Below are 17,144 nucleotides of genomic sequence, written 5' to 3'. Positions count from 1 at the left end.
TCAACATCATCTCCTACGCCGATGACACCCAGCTGATCCTCTCCCTCACCAACGACACCGCCAGAGCCAACCTACACGAAGGGATGACAGACGTAGCCAAGTGGATGATGAACAGCCGCCTGAAACTGAATTCGGACAAGACGGAAGTCCTCATCCTGGGATCTTCACCCTCCGCCAGGGACGACTCCTGGTGGCCCCCCGCCCTGGGCAGCGCACCCAAACCAACAGACCACGCACGCAACCTGGGCTTCTTCCTGGACTCCTCCCTCTCCATGACCAGACAAGTCAACGCCGTCTCCTCGTCGTGCTTCAACATCCTGCGCATGCTACGTAAGATCTTCCGGTGGATCCCCACCGAGACCAGGAAGACGGTCACCCAGGCCCTCGTCACCAGCCGTCTGGACTACGGCAACTCCCTCTACTCCGGAACCACCGCCAAACTCCAGAAGAGACTCCAGCGGATTCAGAACGCCTCAGCACGACTCATCCTGGACATCCCCCGACGCAGCCACATCTCCGGACACCTGAGAGATCTGTACTGGCTCCCGGTCAACAAGAGAATCACCTTCCGTCTCCTCACCCACGCACACAAAGCCCTACACAACCAAGGCCCAGGATACCTCAACAGCCGCCTCAACTTCTACGCTCCCACACACCAGCTTCGATCGATCTGCCACGACCTCGCCTCCGTCCCCCGCATCCGAAGAGCCACCACAGGAGGAAGGTCCTTCTCCTACCTGGCCGCCAAGACTTGGAACTCCCTCCCGACCCACCTCCGCCTGACCCAGGACCACCTTGCCTTCAGGAAGCAGCTCAAGACCTGGCTGTTCGAGCAGTAGCGGACCCCCCCCTCCCCTAGCACCTTGAGACCCTTCGGGTGAGTAGTGCGCTATATAAATGCTTTGATTGATTGACTCTGTTCTCGACCAATCAATCAAAGGTTTTTAGAGTGCATGGCTACTCAAACGAATGTACCCACGTTACGGCCTGTTGGCGACTTAGTTTAGAGGGATTGTTGTTAAGCCAGACCAAGTTTTAGGACCCCGTTTGAAGGATCCTTCATCCTTAGTAGCCGCCAGATAGAAGCCAAGAGCTTTACAGCCAGTGGCAGTGAGAGACGAAAAGCAAGAACCGGACCATTTTTTCCCTTTTGATTTTGGTAACTGCCATTAAAGCATCTGAAGAATGCAGAGTTCTTGCTAGAAGGTAGTATGTGAGTCTGTTTGCCTGGTAACGAGGATCTGGGCAGCGATTTTAGTATTATTAAACCAATCTCCTGCCTTTGATACATCTCTCCTGCTATACTGGTGCAAAGATTGAAGAAGGCAGGACTGAGGGACTTGGCTTTGAAGCTACTGAATTCCTTTCTGTGGGGGAGAACACTCATAGTCTGCTGTGGAGAATTTAGAGCTAACCCTTGTCAGCCCTCCCCTTGCAGGGTTCCACATGCGTCTGCACTCAGTCCTACTTTATTTAATCTTTGGGCCCACCCCCGCAAAACTGGTGCGCTTCTCTAGGTTTTAAATGGCCTCCTATGCAGATGACACCCAGATTATGGAAGCTATTGACAACGATTGAAGAGAGGTGGCGCACAGATTTAGGAGGTGCATGTCAGAATTCAGTAAGTGCATAAAAGACAATTGGCTCAAGATGGATGGGCAGAAAACGGAGATCATGGTCTCTGGGATGGATAATACTATCTGGTCCAGTTGCTGGTAGCCCGATACTGGTAAAAATGTGGGTTTGATCTTTGACACTCAGTTTAACAAGACCCGTTTCTGGATGATTAAGACCTTTAAAAAAATCTAGCATTTTTTCCCCAATAAGCTCAGGCTAGCTGTGGTGATTGCACTGATCACATCTCATCACATCTCATCTTGACTATTGTAATTAACAAACTCTCCTTAAACAAACTTCAAATTAATCAAACGTGGCGGCTCGCCTTTTTTTGGCTTGGCCAAAATTCTGTTCTGTTAGGGAAAGATTGAGAACCCTTCACTGGCTGCTGGTGCAGAAAAGGGTGTCCTTTTAGGTCCTATGTATGACCCATAAGGGGTCAAATATTGGGCTTCACCTTCAGGGTCCGTCTCATCTGAAAGTAGCCTTCCAAGTACAGCCCTGTGATCTGCAGAAAGGAGAAAAGTGGAAATACCCAGGAGCAGAAACGTTCGGTGGTTAGATTGGGCCTTGTCATTAGCAGCGGCATGGCTCTGAAATTCTCTTCTGGAAAACATCAGGAGCATATGGTCCTACTTATTGTTCAGGAGACAGGTTAAAGCCTGGTTATTCTCAAATTAGTACTAGGATAGCAGCTTGATTTGCAGGATGTACTCTCCACATCTCTTTCCAGCTCAGCGCTTCGATGCCTGGGGGTTGTATGCTCTTTACAAATGCCTCAAATTCATGTAAGAGGGAGTTGAGAATAAGATTGATAGCCGCCAACATGTGAGGGGGGCAATTGACGCCAATGCACTCTTTGCGACTGTACTCTACTCCATTCTAGGCCTCTCTACTGTGCGCTGCATAACTACACACCACTCTCCCAAAACTGCACTCCATGCCAAGACACTCTATGCCAATGCACTCTACTCTGTACCACTCCATGCCAGTTCACTGTACGCCACTCTAATCTACTACACCACTTACGCCATTACTCTACGCCATTACTCTACGCCATTACTCTACGCCACTACTCTAGCATGCACCACTCCACTCTATGCCACTTCATTCTGCCCGCACCACTCCATTGTACTGAAACAATCTACTCTGACTCTCCGCTCTACTACGCACCACTCCACACTATGCCTCTCCATTTTAACGCCAATGCACTCTACTCTGCACCACTGTAGTCTATGCCACTGCTCTCAACACCAGTGCAGTCTGAGCCTCCACTCTGCAAAACACTAGCAAATTACCACCTACTTCAAGTAGATGGTAATGCATTTGCAAATGGGATGGGGTCCCCAGGGGACCCCTTCCCCTTTGCAAATGCGTGCAATATTATTTTTTAAGGGCCCTTAAAAAAATGAAGCGAAAACGTTTACTTAAAAAAAAAAATGCACCCCATTTTCCTTTAGGGAAAACAGGCTGCATTTAAATAAAAAAAAAAAGCTGCTTTATTTAAAAGCAGTCCCAGACATGGTGGTCTGCTGAGCCCAGCAGCCCATAATCCCTGGGAGGGCCTGTCATTCCCAATGGGCTCACAAATTGCAAGAGGATCATTAATATTCATGAGCCTCTCAATTTGCGACTCCATTGGAAATCGTAAACTGTGTTAACCACACTGTTGTACTTGCTAAATAGCGCGCTGCAAATGCGACGCAATTTGTGAGGCGCTCTTTGGCAGGTCGTGCATTTGGCCTTAAGTCAGAAAGTAAAAGCTTTGACCAGGGCCAACCTGTTGGTGTATTTGACCCATGCTCCATTGTGGTCATCCTGAAATTGCGTCTAAGATCCAGTCTACAGTGACTGTAGACTATCTTTGGTGATTTGTGCTTTTCCACTCTGTTTTCCCTTAAATATTTAAAAACTCGTATTTCCAGTTATCCTGATTAGGTTTTTGTTGTTTTGGTATCATTTTGTTTATTACATTTTCTCTAGTGTTCAAATTTGGTTTGGGATTTTATCGTTTATCTTCTTGACTTTTACTGTTTGGGTGCTGCATAAATTCTTTCAGCGTTGCCCTAAGTTAAGCATGACTTCCCTGTGTCATAGCCACCAAGGGGTTGAGCTCAAGTTAATTTAGTGACTTTGAGCTTTCACCATGACAGGGTTGTGATTATTTCTTCAGGTCGGTAGTCGCCTACCTCAAAGAATAATCATATTTCTTACATACAGTCACAGCTTTAAATACTTTAGTGTATGTAATGCTGTGCTAGTGCCAAAATGTTAGAAAATTGGGATGTCTTAGTGCCAACAATGACTGTTGGCATTTGTTGTCTACCTGTTTCTTTGCTAACACTTTAGTTTACTACTCTTAGTAAGATCTGTAAAGGATGATCCAGCCTAGGTGTAGTTTACTCTCCGTGTCCTCTACAGTATGGAGTAAAGTCTTGTAAGGTACCAGGTGTTTTTTTGTAAATTGATTAAGTTGACTTGACCAAGAGTAGGCTAATCTAATTTATTACGACCTCCCTGACCCATCTTCAACCCAGTGGTTTCACCCGAGGTGGTTCAGAGGGGATCTTCTTGTCCTGATAATAAGCATCACTGAGAATTGATTGTCAGAGGGTTGCTGCACTTACGTAGGCCTATAGGAATTATTTTTAGCCCTTAAAACTATGCCATATCTCATAACTCTTCTCCCCCTCCCTCCCCCCCACCCCAATAATCCCCAGAAAATACATTGCCAGCATACCTTCTACTCGGTGAAGAAAAAGGGAAAAAGAGCTGTGAACTAACTGGTGTGAGGATCGCACTCGATTGATATGTTGCTCCATGTGTTGCAGTTTTGTGACTAGATTTTATTTCAGGGCCATCAGAAGGAAGCAGATGGCTCATTTTTGAAAAAGCGGGTCACTCTTTCCATCCATACATAGTAAAAGACCTAAACCTAACTTGTAGTGATCACACACTGTAATTTGATTTATGTTCACAAATCCAGCCAATTTCTTTTTTTACACCAGATCTTTAGTATTAAAGTATTGCTAGCTGTGTCTAGTTCTCATTACATCTAATGGTTACGGCATGGGACTTGCATCCATCATGCTCACCTTTCAATTTTAACCCACAAAAACGCTATCCATTCAATTGTACCAAAACAGATGCCTTTTGTTGCCAACGTCATTGCATGTACAGTGAAGAAGTCCAAATTTACATTTTGGTAATATAGTGAAATGGGTTCCACCCATTTAATCTACAATGGCTATTCACTTTTTGATCACCTGTTTTTTTTGGACTGTTACTGAGTGTGAGTCTCACTCCTCTAGTCTCACCCACTGTAACAGCCTGGTAATTGGACTGCATATGTTTACTGCCAGTGTCTGCCTTCCAAGATAAGCCGGCTGTGACACAGCCAGGATAAGAACCACTGGGCTGGTTACACGTGAACATTGGTGCACACATTTGTGGGGTACACATATGAGACTATCGTCCACACCCTCGTAATTGCTCACAAGTAGCCTGGCATAGAAGGGACTCTGCAGGTATAGATTTTGCTAGATGGGTCAGTAGGGTTTGCTAGGGTTTGCTAGGTTATCTGTAGTGTTATTGTATTATACACATGGGGGGAATTCCACAAATTTGCAAATATGCAGCCCAGTGAGGTGTTAAACTCTGGTAAAACATGAATGCCGCATTTGAATATGCAGGTCCCAAGAACATACATGTGCACCTTATGGGTCACCCAGAATTTTCCTGTTTCTCAGAATCCGATTTTCTACCCTACTGTGGCCAAGTTAATTGCTCTGTTACCTAGCAGAGAGAAAAAAAGGCCTCGCCTCACAAAGGACCAATTATCAGTGCTTCATTCAGCTCCTTGGGAGAAGGGCTGGGGAGGAGAATCTGCATCGGATGATTAGCTTTCACACTGCAATGGTGTTAGGAGAGCGCAGGTCCACTGAACAAAAGTGGAAGCCCAGAAAGTTTGAGCCAACACAGGAGGGACTCCCTTTTGAGTTTTGGTGGCGTCCCTGACAGTGATGATGGCTAGGGACGGAGCAGAGGCCCTCCGAGGAGTTTTGAACATAGACCAATTGACTTAACCATATTGGATTGTCCCAGAATTCTGTGCAGAAGGATTAAGACAGGTGTGAAGGGAGAATGTGGCCTAGGTTTGGCCGTGATGCCTGGCATCTAGAACTTTCCACCTGTGATGTCTGGCATCTAGAACTTTCCACCTACTCTTTTAAAATCTTGCACGAGGGAGAGCCAGATTGCTAACTCCTAGTCTTGAACATCGATGGCAGCATCACCATGGACAGCTGGAAGGACAAGCACTGTGATGACCTGATGAACTGTGGACTGTCTGGATTGAACCCCAGGGCCATTAGGTCTCTGCAGGGGCAGTGAGGCTGGCCTCCTTACACCACTGAGAACCAGTTGAGAAAGACCTAAACTTCTGTGACCCAGCAGAAGGAGAGTAACACCAGGAGCCAGGCAAAGGAGAAAAGCTGGTGCAGACACTCCGTGAAACCAAGTGTTCATACCTTTAGAGCCCTGGAGGCATTCCGAAAATGGTCAAGGTGGTTCGTGCTTACATCCGTGAAGTTTGCCGATCCAAACACGCCAAAATAGAGCAAGGATGTGCAAGGAGCCCCCTCACCAGAGTTCTACTAGGCCCTCGACCTGGCCCTGTTGTGAAGAGAAAGTGGGAGCATTGTTGCACCTCCTCACAGTGATTGTGGGCCCATTCCCATGTCTGAGGAAAGCGGGGCGACCACCACAGATCTGACACCCTGCTAGCACCGAGCAGGCAGGGAGAATGCAGTTTCCGTCTCCTAGAAACAGTGCCAGCCATGTAGGGAGCCAGGTGGGCAGCTCTGAAGTGGGCTCCCCGCACTGTCCCAACAACTTTTTTTATCTTTAATAGTAAGATGAAAAGAAAGAAGCATGCGCAAAGACCTGCACACCAAAAGCAACAGAAAGGAGTGTCCCCTAATGTCCTGCGGGGCTCCCTTTTCCAGGTGTCTTGCCTCTGTGGTGCCCCCAAGGATGGCCGGGGCAGGTCTCACATCCTGCACAACTAATAACCCGATTACTAACAGGAAATCATAAAAATGTAGAAAATAAATTATGATAAAACAGTAGAAGGAAATTCTTTACAAATTTACTTTTCTTAACAAGCTAAAACATTTCACTTATGGTGAAAATGCTACCTGAAGTGTACCCGGTGTGGATTTGTTTGAAGGTCCAGCCTTCCTCGGGGAGTGGGGTAACAATGCCAGTTAGGAGCAATGGAGTCCTTGTGGAAAAGTCTGCATCCCTGAAATTGTAGAGGAGTAACTGCCACTGAGCCCCGTCTAGTTGGAAAGCCTCAAATCACTCCATATTCTCATGGTTGTGCACTGCTGTGCATGCTACCATGCTGTTTCTGATTTCTGTGTTCTTCGTGGAACAAGTCCCTTATGACTACATCTACAGGTGAAAGACAATCTGTCCTGAAGATCTTCAGACAATGTAGATATGTTGTGTGTACACAGACTTAATTTGAGGGTGCCCTATGCTTTCTAGATCATTCTAATTCATTGACTGTTGTATGGTCTCCTGCAGGAAACCAAACTATGAACTGTGGCACATCTTTGATTCCCACCCTTCCTACTTTTGCCATGTCTGGCTCCTTAAACCTTTCTGGTTTCCTTCTATGAGATTTTAGCCCATGTGGCTATACCATATGAAGCAACCCATTGAATTCATCTACTACATCAGCTGTCTCTAGCCCTGCCATCTTTCTAGGCCATGCAGACTAAAACCACCTTTTACAAGACCCCTCCCTGACCTTCAATGTCTCCAGTGGCGCTGTTTTGAGTAATAATAAAGGGTCTTTTCACACAAATAAGATATGAACAACTGTTTGTATTTCATTGTTCTTCATGTACTGAAGTGCCCTGATACCATGTATTGCATGGATTACTTACTTCAATTTTTCAGTTTCCTGTGCTATGCCCCTTATTACACACACTTTTCATGTAAAGGTTCTGAGCCCTGATGTAAGGCACACTCTCTTCACACTTATCCAAGACATTACTGAGAAACTCCCTTGGTTGGGGGGCACACAGTCTTTGAGATCCCTTTTCCTTTCTTGCCACTTAAAAACGAGGTAGTCTGCCCTCATAGGGCCAAGCGTGCCTCCTGCTCACAGAGGGGAACGGTGCAAGCAAGACCGTCACTTGACACTTTGCCTTCCCACCAATCACCCAAAACTCCACTGCATAATTAATTGTGAGCATAAGTAAAGCATTGTATTTCATACAAAATGATGCTGCTTTAGATCCTTTTAAAATCTAGAGTAGAGTACAATTTTAACATTTTGTGCTCTTTTCAGTGACTGAAATGCCATCCGACAAGTTGGGACCGACAAGGGAACCGAATCTTGAAGATGGTACTGAAAATATTGAGCTGGGAGAAGAGGAAATGGAGGTGGAGAGTGACAAAGAAGAAGAGAAACCCAAGTCTGGGGCCTTTTCTACTGCAGTGTCCGAATTGAATGTTCTCCGCCCAGGTAATAAAGTTGTTTTTATTGCTGCAAGTCTGAACTGCAAAGTACTACTATTTTCCCTTAAATTGTTCCTTTTTATAATGGTCAGATTTATGCTTCTAATTGTCTTAAAATTGAACGTTCTTAAGCAGTTTGATTTCAGATTGTTTTGTTGGGCTTGCAATTCTCCAACACTTGGTCAAACCCAATGCCAATCTGCCCTTTCATTGCAGCACATTTAAATAGTTTGTATTGAACCATGGTAAGTGGTTACATGTATTTTTCTGCTATGAAGGATACCTCTTTATGGAGATTCCTTATCTTATCAAAGTGTTCCTGCCTTCCGACTGGTGCGGAAAATGTTTTGCCCCATAGCGGCTCGTACTATATCTTTGCAGGATATGGTTGGGCCACCATATTGTCATAATGTTTACATACGCATGCCTCGCCTGCTTTTCTTTTTCTTTCTGTTTTTCTGTTTGCCCGTACTGGTTGGCATCAGCAAAAAATCAAAGCTGCATTGACAAAGCCAAAATTTGAATCTCTTGACCCAGCCGGTGCTTGTTTTTGACCTCCCTCCATTTTTGGCTCACCAGGCAAAAGTATGTTTTTCAGACCTCCAGCTATTTTTCCCAAAACGTGGTAATTGCCTTCAGTCTTCCTCACCAGACCCCCTCCGAGTTTTATGCGATTTATGCAGATAGCAAATTTATCATAAAGTCATCTGATTAGCACCATGGCTGCATTTTCAATTTTGGGGCCTGCAATATTTAACATAATAATAATGTTGCTTTGTTTAAATTGAGGCTCCTCATTAGCTCTGCATACATCACGGTTATCACCTGGCCCTAAAGACAGCAGAGAAACATCTTATTTTGTTACCTTGCTAGCCCACTGCAAGCGCTGAGATGTTAGCCTTCTAATACGGTTCTCTTCTATCTCAATGTTTTTGGATTTGCCTCATGGAGTGGGGAGAGAAAGAAAGCTTGAGAAGCCTCTGTATTTTTTAATTTTAATTAGAGAGCGTCCAAAAGAGGAGCACAGCTTTCATCCTGTAGCACATTATGTTGTACTTGTTTATACATATGGCCAATAAAACATTGCCTCACGGAGCGGGGAGAATATAGAAGCCACCTTTTCATTAAACACAATAATATAGTTCTTTCCAGTGACTTTTCAGATTAAAGTGCTAGACGTATGTAAAAAGAATAGTATGTAAACTGTGATCCTGAGTGCCATGGGGGTCAGTGAGTGTAGGAGCAGAGTAAAATAAGTGGGTAATAAACAAAAATAAGCTGTAGCCATTTTGTTGGTTCTTCACCTCCATGTAGCTTTTGATTAATGCAATCAATGCAGATGTGTGTGTATATTTATACATCTGTATCTTCAGATTTATCTATGTATAGGTCGATCTATATCCAGTCTGTGACCGAAAACACTGTATATGCAAGTCGTTATTTTAGAATTGTATTACATACAGTATACAATAGGCTGCTACAAAAGATTTAGGGCCTTATTTGGATATTGGTGGACAGGTTACTCCGTCATAACGTGGGATGGATGTCTGGGCGCCAAAACCGAAATTCCGTAGATTATGAGATTTAGATTTCAGTAAACGGTATATACATCCTTGTTGTGACTGAGTAAACCCATCCGCCAATATCTAAATCAGGCCCTTAGTGTTGAAGATTAAACACGTTCTCCCAAAATATATAGTTTAGTAATACGCAGTAAGGCCAGGCTTCATACACACCTTGTGTATGTATCCATTACAAGCACTTCTCTAGAACCCAGATGGTAACCCTCTTGCATCACCTCTCAAAAAGAATAATCCTTTGTCACTATTAATCCTCAAATGTTTTCACCAAATAAAGGCCTACGCTGGCCCTCAAACAGCCTTTAGGTTTCCTTATTGACCAATTGCACACAAATAACTTTTCTTTCAGATGTTAGGCACCCGGGATAGAAGGCTTATTACTTATGTTTTGTTTTCAAAAGCTCATCATTAGGAGTGTTGGTGAGGGACAATTGTTGCACTAGCATCTCCCTAGTCCCTCATCATTCTAAAATGTAGCCCACAGCTGTTCAGTCCACCATTCCTTTTTAAAAATAAAATAAAATGAGACTAGCTGGACTGTATGGATATAATTCAGCATCCATCAAAAGATAAAACGTTTATGTAACTATTGAATGTCTCTAACATAAGGTGCTGTAAAATTGCTGCAAAAAATCAAGTGTTCTGGAAAACTTATTTTTTTGTGCCTCAAAAAGTCTTTATCCATACCGCACTATCCTTGTGGGGGAGGGAGGGTAGTCTGAGCTTACACAAGCAAGTAGCCACCTCGACTTGACCCACATCTGTGTTCCCCAGGATACTTTTGTCTTGTACAGATGTACTGCAAACTAACACTTATGAATCTCTTACTTCTATGTAAGTTCTGGTAAAATAGCTGTAGGAAAAGTTTCCCTCTGTTACTACTGTAGATGCCCTGAAGTTGTTGAGAAACACGCCTATTAAGTAATAGTAACCAAGTCACAAGAAAGGTAACTTCATACTTTGTCATGGGCTAAGTAACTTGTCTGCCTCCTTATGGTTTAGAGATTAGCTGTTTTTGTGGGTAAACATACCAGCCAAACTCCAACCTCTCCAAGTATTACTCCCAGTTATAAACAGCCTGTCCACCTCCTTGTTTTAACTAGCGGAGTCAGTGCAGTGGAGAAGCTATAGGTTCCTCTCCCAATCAAGGATTTTGGCAGACACCACTTCATCAAGTTACAGTGCCTATCCGTTTCATTTTGGTTTTTTAACAAGCATAGGCAATGCCAGTAGGTTTAGCTTTAAAGGAATGTTGTTTGGCAAGGTGAAGCATTACCAGTAAGTAACATGGGAATGGATATGTATTTGTGTGGAAGCAAAGAACTGTAGATTAATATTGGTGTAGGTCAAAACGTGAGGTGACATTTGCACTTGCCTCACTGGTTCTTGTCAATGCTAGTTATCATGGTTGTCCTAATGCAACTGACATTTGTGACACAGAAGGATAAAGTTAGTTCTGGGATGATAATACCGCCTATTTATGAAGGATAATTCAAGCGTCCTCACCTTTTGATTGCTCATCTTTTGATTGAGTATGTATATCATGGCAATAATGTCTAGTGGGGTATGAACTGATTTTCAAGTTGCTACAAATGCCTGAAATTGAAGCGTTTCACAACCATGGATTACAAGCAAGTAACCTTTTACAGCTAATGTCAGAACAATACGAAAAGGAGAAGAAAAATACACAATGGGAGGGTGAGCATAAAGAACCACAAGAGAATAAATCGATATCTAATGCACGCGGCACCTCTTGGTCAGGACACCAGAGTGCTCTCACCCCTGCTTCCTGTTTATATGTGGCTTATGCAAACCCCACTAAAGCGTGTTGCCTGGTATCTCAATTAGTCAAAAAATCTCCCTAAACCTCCTCAAAATTGTCACTCTTGTTGAGCCAGTAGATAATCTGCTTTACGATGCCAAACGGTACATTGTGTAACCAGGTGTTGGTCAACAGGCATTTGTCTGACTCCCACAGCATAAAGTGCAGATTTTGGTTGTTGCAAGAGCCATCACGAACCATCTATGTCTTCGAGGCATGGTTTTGGGGTAGTCTGAAGCAACATTCCAGAATGCTTCCCTAATATGTAGCCGATTGGCTATCACTTAACATACTGTAATTGTGCCATACTTCCTGCCAGTATCACTGAAGTATCACTGAAGCACCGACCATTCCCTCAATATGTACATTATATAACAATCATGGGAATCTAACATTTCATAATATAGTACAAAGAACAGAATGGCTGGGTAGCAATTGCGCACAGTTGTGAAACAGTAAGTTGAATCCACTTGATTATAGCTCAAAGGATAAGGTGATAGCCATCCACCATTCACCAAATGGCGTGGAGAACCATACCATTAAATCAAACACAGAATATATCCTGAGCTCAAATTCCTAGTAAAGAGTCCTTAAAGACAAGACTTCCTTCCCAAACTTCTTCTTTATTTCATAATATTTCTTCAGAAAAAATGTCTAGCTGCGGCTAAAGAAGAAGTTTGGGAAGATCCTCTTATCTAACATTTCATGTTATTTGAAAGGCCTGCTACTTCCAATCTCTGTGGGGATCAGAGCCACCTCCACATTTTTTTTGTAATTGCTAAACTTCAGTTGGATGTCACACAGATTTTTATCATGTGATAGCATTAAGTTAAGCTGGTGTGTATTTAGATAATCAAAATGCTAGTGCATTTGACACTTCTCTTGAGACTGAATTGGCCTCTCTGTTGGTCCTCCCTTCCTTCACGGTGGGGGTTCGTGGAAGCACAAGAATTGCAATTGGCTGCAGTGTAGACCAAGGCAAATTTGCTCACAGAGTTTGAAGCTAGGCTCTTCACCATTAGAACCATTGTTCTCCTTCAATGCGGCTTTGATAAAAACTTTGATGGCGGCATGGTCGAAGACTTTCTTGGCGCCGCCAGTAAGCAACCTTATTGCCAGGTGCATAGACCTGCAAAGGGGAACCTGGCCTTTCAAATTCAGCTCCCAGTGCAGGAACGCCTAGTTGTTTAGGCTTCTGCGAGTAAAGTGATGCAAATCCTAACTCCAGTGGCATGGAATTGAAATGTATTGATGCATTGGGAAAACAAAACTTATCTTCTGCCATTTTGGCTTGCGGATCCCTCAATTTTTTTTGCCTACTGGGGCGGCACACGCACAAACTCTGGGATGCGGCAAGTGAGATCTTTCCAGCCTGATTTATTCATGGTGGACAGGAAGCGACCAAGTAGTTTTTGCAGCCTGCTCTGGACAACGGACTGTTTCTTTGTTTTGTTCATTGACATTGTTCCCGGCCTTGATGCGCAGCACATGTTTCTCCTGAAGTGCAAGTGTCCTTGATGTATATGCTCTTTGATGGCTCCAGGCTCTTTGGAGAAAAAGAACTACTTGACCTTGGAGCAGAAGATACTTGGGCTTGTTGCTCCCTCCTAGACAACTTGTCAATTGCCTTCCATTTTCACCAGCAGTCTTGGAAATTCTGAAACTTCTCCTGGGTTCTTGCCTGTCACCAGAGGTAGCATCCCAACTATTACAATAGCCAGAAGACGTTTTGTGGCTCTAGGTGACAAGGTTGTGGCTGAGGCTATGACCATCAGCGAGAGTAGCAGTCCTCCTTTTCATCTACTGCTGTGACTGTCCCCAAACCCTTCTAATTCCCACTGCATTGGTCATCTGTGACCGGTAGGGGGCAGAATTCATTTTTGTCCCCCTGACTACCATGGAGTTACTTCAGACTGATTTTATGATAACCTCTGTTCTGAATGGGTATGCTGGCAGATCATGCTGCTGTCCTTGCCAAGAAAGAAAAAGCATTGCCTGCCAAGGAGGCAATAAAAAGATCCCGCAGAGGTTGAGTAGGGCACAAGGAGCTACTCCCGGTGGTACTTGGTGCTGAAAACAAATGGCGGGCTAAGAACGATCCTAGTTCCAAGTCCTCTTTGCTTTATACGTGGGAATTGGATAATGACCTTGGACAGAATGAATATTTTCGCTTGCCTTTCCTGCTTTTCCGCAAGCAATGCCTTCGCTTCATAGTGGGCAGAACGTACCTTAATAAATGGACATGTGGAGGTTAGTAACTTGTACTTTGATTTCCAAATGCAGGTCTCAGAATATCGATATCGATACTGATGCAATTTTAATGCGTTCAATCTTTGTAGGAGCTGAAGAGTGGTAAGAAGACCAATTTCAACTTGATCTTCTTTAAATTATCTGTATGCAGTAAAGCATCTTTGTGCTGGTACATGCATTGTTGGGTGTCCACATTGGTGAAGAAGTAGTATCGCTACTCGTATAAGGTAGAAATGTTACAAATGTAAATATTCACTCCAGCTTATTTGAATGGCTCATGTATTTTTCCTGCTCGACTGTGGCTGGTATCTTGTCAGTCCCGCAAAAGTTCCCACATAGAAGATACAGAACACTAAATTATGTACAAGACTGATTGGTGAGTTTTTTAAAGGTTGTAAAATGCCCTATATCTACCAGAAAGACTGAAAACATGATTCAGAAGACACACTGTATGGAAATGATGTGTAATGTTTGTTTCTGTTTGCTTTATTAGGAGAAATTCCAGATGCAGCGTTTATACATGCTGCCAGGAAAAAAAGACAACTAGCCCGTGAACTTGGTGATTTTCCAGCTCTTGAGAATGACACTGGTAAAAATCGCCTTATTCGTGAAGATGAAAATGATGCTAGCGATGATGAAGATGACGATGAGAAGAGAAGAATAGTGTTTTCCGTCAAAGAAAAATCACAGAGACAGAAAATAGCAGAAGAGATAGGTCTGCTTTCTTTTTCACCTTTTCTGGCAGTATTGTTGAATTGTACACTCCATTCCTACAAAAGATGTCCGATGCAACTTGTTTCTTGCTTTTGTGTCTTGGGGGTAAAGGGTATAGTCGTTGAATTACTCATCCACTGAGATCCTCCGTACCACCCCTGCCTGAAGAACTACAGATGAGAAATAAGGGAAGCTATTATTGTGCAAACCCAGCCTCCGCATAATCCCAGGACTTTTTCCAAATTTTTAACTTTTTCTCTTTCCAGGATGCTGTATGGACCTGAGATACCACTACCTCATGATGTTTTCAATTGTGCATGCTACTCCACCACTCTTGCATTAGCTTTCTGTTCTTTCAGCTGAAAAGCCCATTCATCAGATGATGAGTTGTGGCAATGTTTTCATAAAACCTAATTTTAGTGTTGCTGTTAACCCCTTAAGTGCTGCCGTCGGCCAACGGTCGTCACGGGCACTACCTCCCCAGTGCTGCGTGCGACCGCTGGACGTCCAGTTCAGCACCGGATAATGGACAGCGCAGCACTGGGGAGGTTTGTTTACTAGCTCCCAAGTGGTTAATGCCTCTCATAATAAATCGGTAAATAATGATAGTTTATATTCTGCTAACTGCAAGTTGCTTGACTAGTATACTGCTTTTCTTTTCATCTAGGTTAGTTTCCATACTCATTTAGATTGCATCCAGGGGGCAAGTTAATCTTGCATTGATGTGGTTTTATTGGAACTGTATACAATTAAATATCATCCACTTTTTTAATGCATTTGTGGTTTTTTTTATACGCGCTGCACAGGTATGGAGGGGAGTGATGATGAAGCTTTGGCTTCAGGGGAACCTGACGAAGAGCTCAGTCGGTGGGAGCAAGAACAGATCAGAAAAGGAATTAGCATCCCTCAGGCATGTACCAACATTTTTATAGTGAAGTTTGTCAATATATCCAGTGTATTGCTGCTGCAAGTGTTATTGTTCCAGGACAAAACTAATCAACAACTTAGTTGAATTAGTGGTTCTTCAAGTTCCGCGAAAGACCAGTTAGTCAGAAAATAGTTCTCATAATATGTATTCTATTTTTTTTAATACTGTTTCGTGTGTGAACATTGCTCCTTACCACCAGTATTATTTTGTGCTATTCCACAGGTCAGTATTGGCAGCTTTCTAAAGTATTAAATGCTGATTTGGCCTGCCAAAACTGAAAGTTTGCATATTGCATACAAATCTGTGGCAGGTGTGCTACCTCACAGGGCACTTTTAGCCATAGTCTACTATACCTCTGCTACAAATTTTGTTTGCTAAAGCTATTTAAGCACCCGGCTCTTCTGTGACCCCTCTTAGTAGAAAACAAAATTGTGTGCAGTGTACCAAAACATTTTGAGAATTTTTTTGTTTGGCTCAGTCTGTAAAGTTTGGGCTTTGGGTTTATTTGAATAGACAGACTGCATCAGTTGAGTTCTTTCTTACTGTAGCTTGCTCACTGTAAATTTCTGCAACAGTATAGCAGTGTTAGACATATAGTTTCAAGGCATCATTTAAAGGGGCCTAGCTACCACTGTTGTTTGTTCTGTAGTGTGACCAAGTTTTCTTATACATCGAAGTGTTTTACATATTCAAATGTTGTTGTCCAGTTACTTCTAACAACTAGATCAACTATTGTTGTTGTGACTTAGCAATAATTCCTTAAATTAGGTTGCCACTGTTTCCTAGTACTGTTGTTACCGAGCTCTGACGGAGTGTCATTCCAAATCATAAGTGCTGCACCTAATAATTGCATTGTGTACTTTATAAGTGGATTTCATTTGTAAAGTTTCCAATCTGTTGCGAGATTAACGTGCATATTGTGATGGCGAGGTTAATGTGGTACACGCTGTTCTTAGTAGGCGCCCAAGTTCTAGCAGATTCCAAGTTAGAGATAATAGGACTGTTGATATGTGCTGTTTGATTTCAGTGGCTTTTGAAAACAAATATACTGCAGTTTTCAGGAATACTGGTAGTGGAGTCAGCCCTGGCTTTGGGATCATCTGAAAATAAAGATTCCATAATATAGATAAATTAGTGACTACAATAATGCTGTATTGTTTCGTTCAGCTGATAGAAAATCCACCTTGTGGAGACTTTAGCATTGTCTGTGTGTATTTCTTGCTGTGTTATTTATGTGGTTTCGCAGTAATAGATGATCTGCAAAAGTGATTCTACTTTATTTAACTGCTGATTATTCTAAAGTCAGACTCCTTTTTAAACAAACACATGGTCAGTAATGCACTGGCAATGTAAATAGATGGAGGTTTTCAAAGTGAGAGATTTCATTCAAATAACCACACAGTAAGTAATCACCCAGACTGACTTTTAAACAAGCAAATCACCACCAATGGGGTGCTCCTTGCAGAACCAGTGGCATTGGTGGGAGGAGCAAGGTCAATATTTTCATTTGCTCCTGCTCTGCTCCTTTTCTTTGACTGTAGTTTCTGCACTTCATGTTGAGTGTGCTGCACGGGGGAAGAGTGTTAGTTTAAAAAAAACTTGTTTTATTTAATTCAGAGGTTTTCAGGACTTCTGAATAAGTGGCTTGTCTAATTTGTCTGCCATCACTTTAGACTCTGGGACAATACAGTGCTGTGAC

At 43.1% G+C, this 17,144-nt stretch overlaps 1 protein-coding gene across 2 annotated transcripts in view; it reads left to right on the top strand.

Annotated features, from left to right (window-relative positions):
- Positions 1-17,144, top strand: part of PAXBP1 (PAX3 and PAX7 binding protein 1) — a 275,887-nt gene that overhangs the window by 35,385 nt on the left and 223,358 nt on the right. For both annotated transcript variants that reach the window (XM_078658411.1, XM_078658410.1), the window contains exons 3-5: positions 7,982-8,158; positions 14,297-14,518; positions 15,324-15,427. In XM_078658411.1, coding sequence (XP_078514537.1) covers positions 7,982-8,158; positions 14,297-14,518; positions 15,324-15,427 — 503 coding nt within the window. The remainder of the gene's footprint in view (positions 1-7,981; positions 8,159-14,296; positions 14,519-15,323; positions 15,428-17,144) is intronic.

Source organism: Lissotriton helveticus, chromosome 8 (assembly GCF_964261635.1).
Source record: "Lissotriton helveticus chromosome 8, aLisHel1.1, whole genome shotgun sequence".
NCBI classification, from domain to species: Eukaryota; Metazoa; Chordata; class Amphibia; order Caudata; family Salamandridae; genus Lissotriton; species Lissotriton helveticus.
The sequence above is the reverse complement of the archived record's forward strand: the minus strand, read 5'-3'. Positions and strand labels throughout refer to the sequence as shown.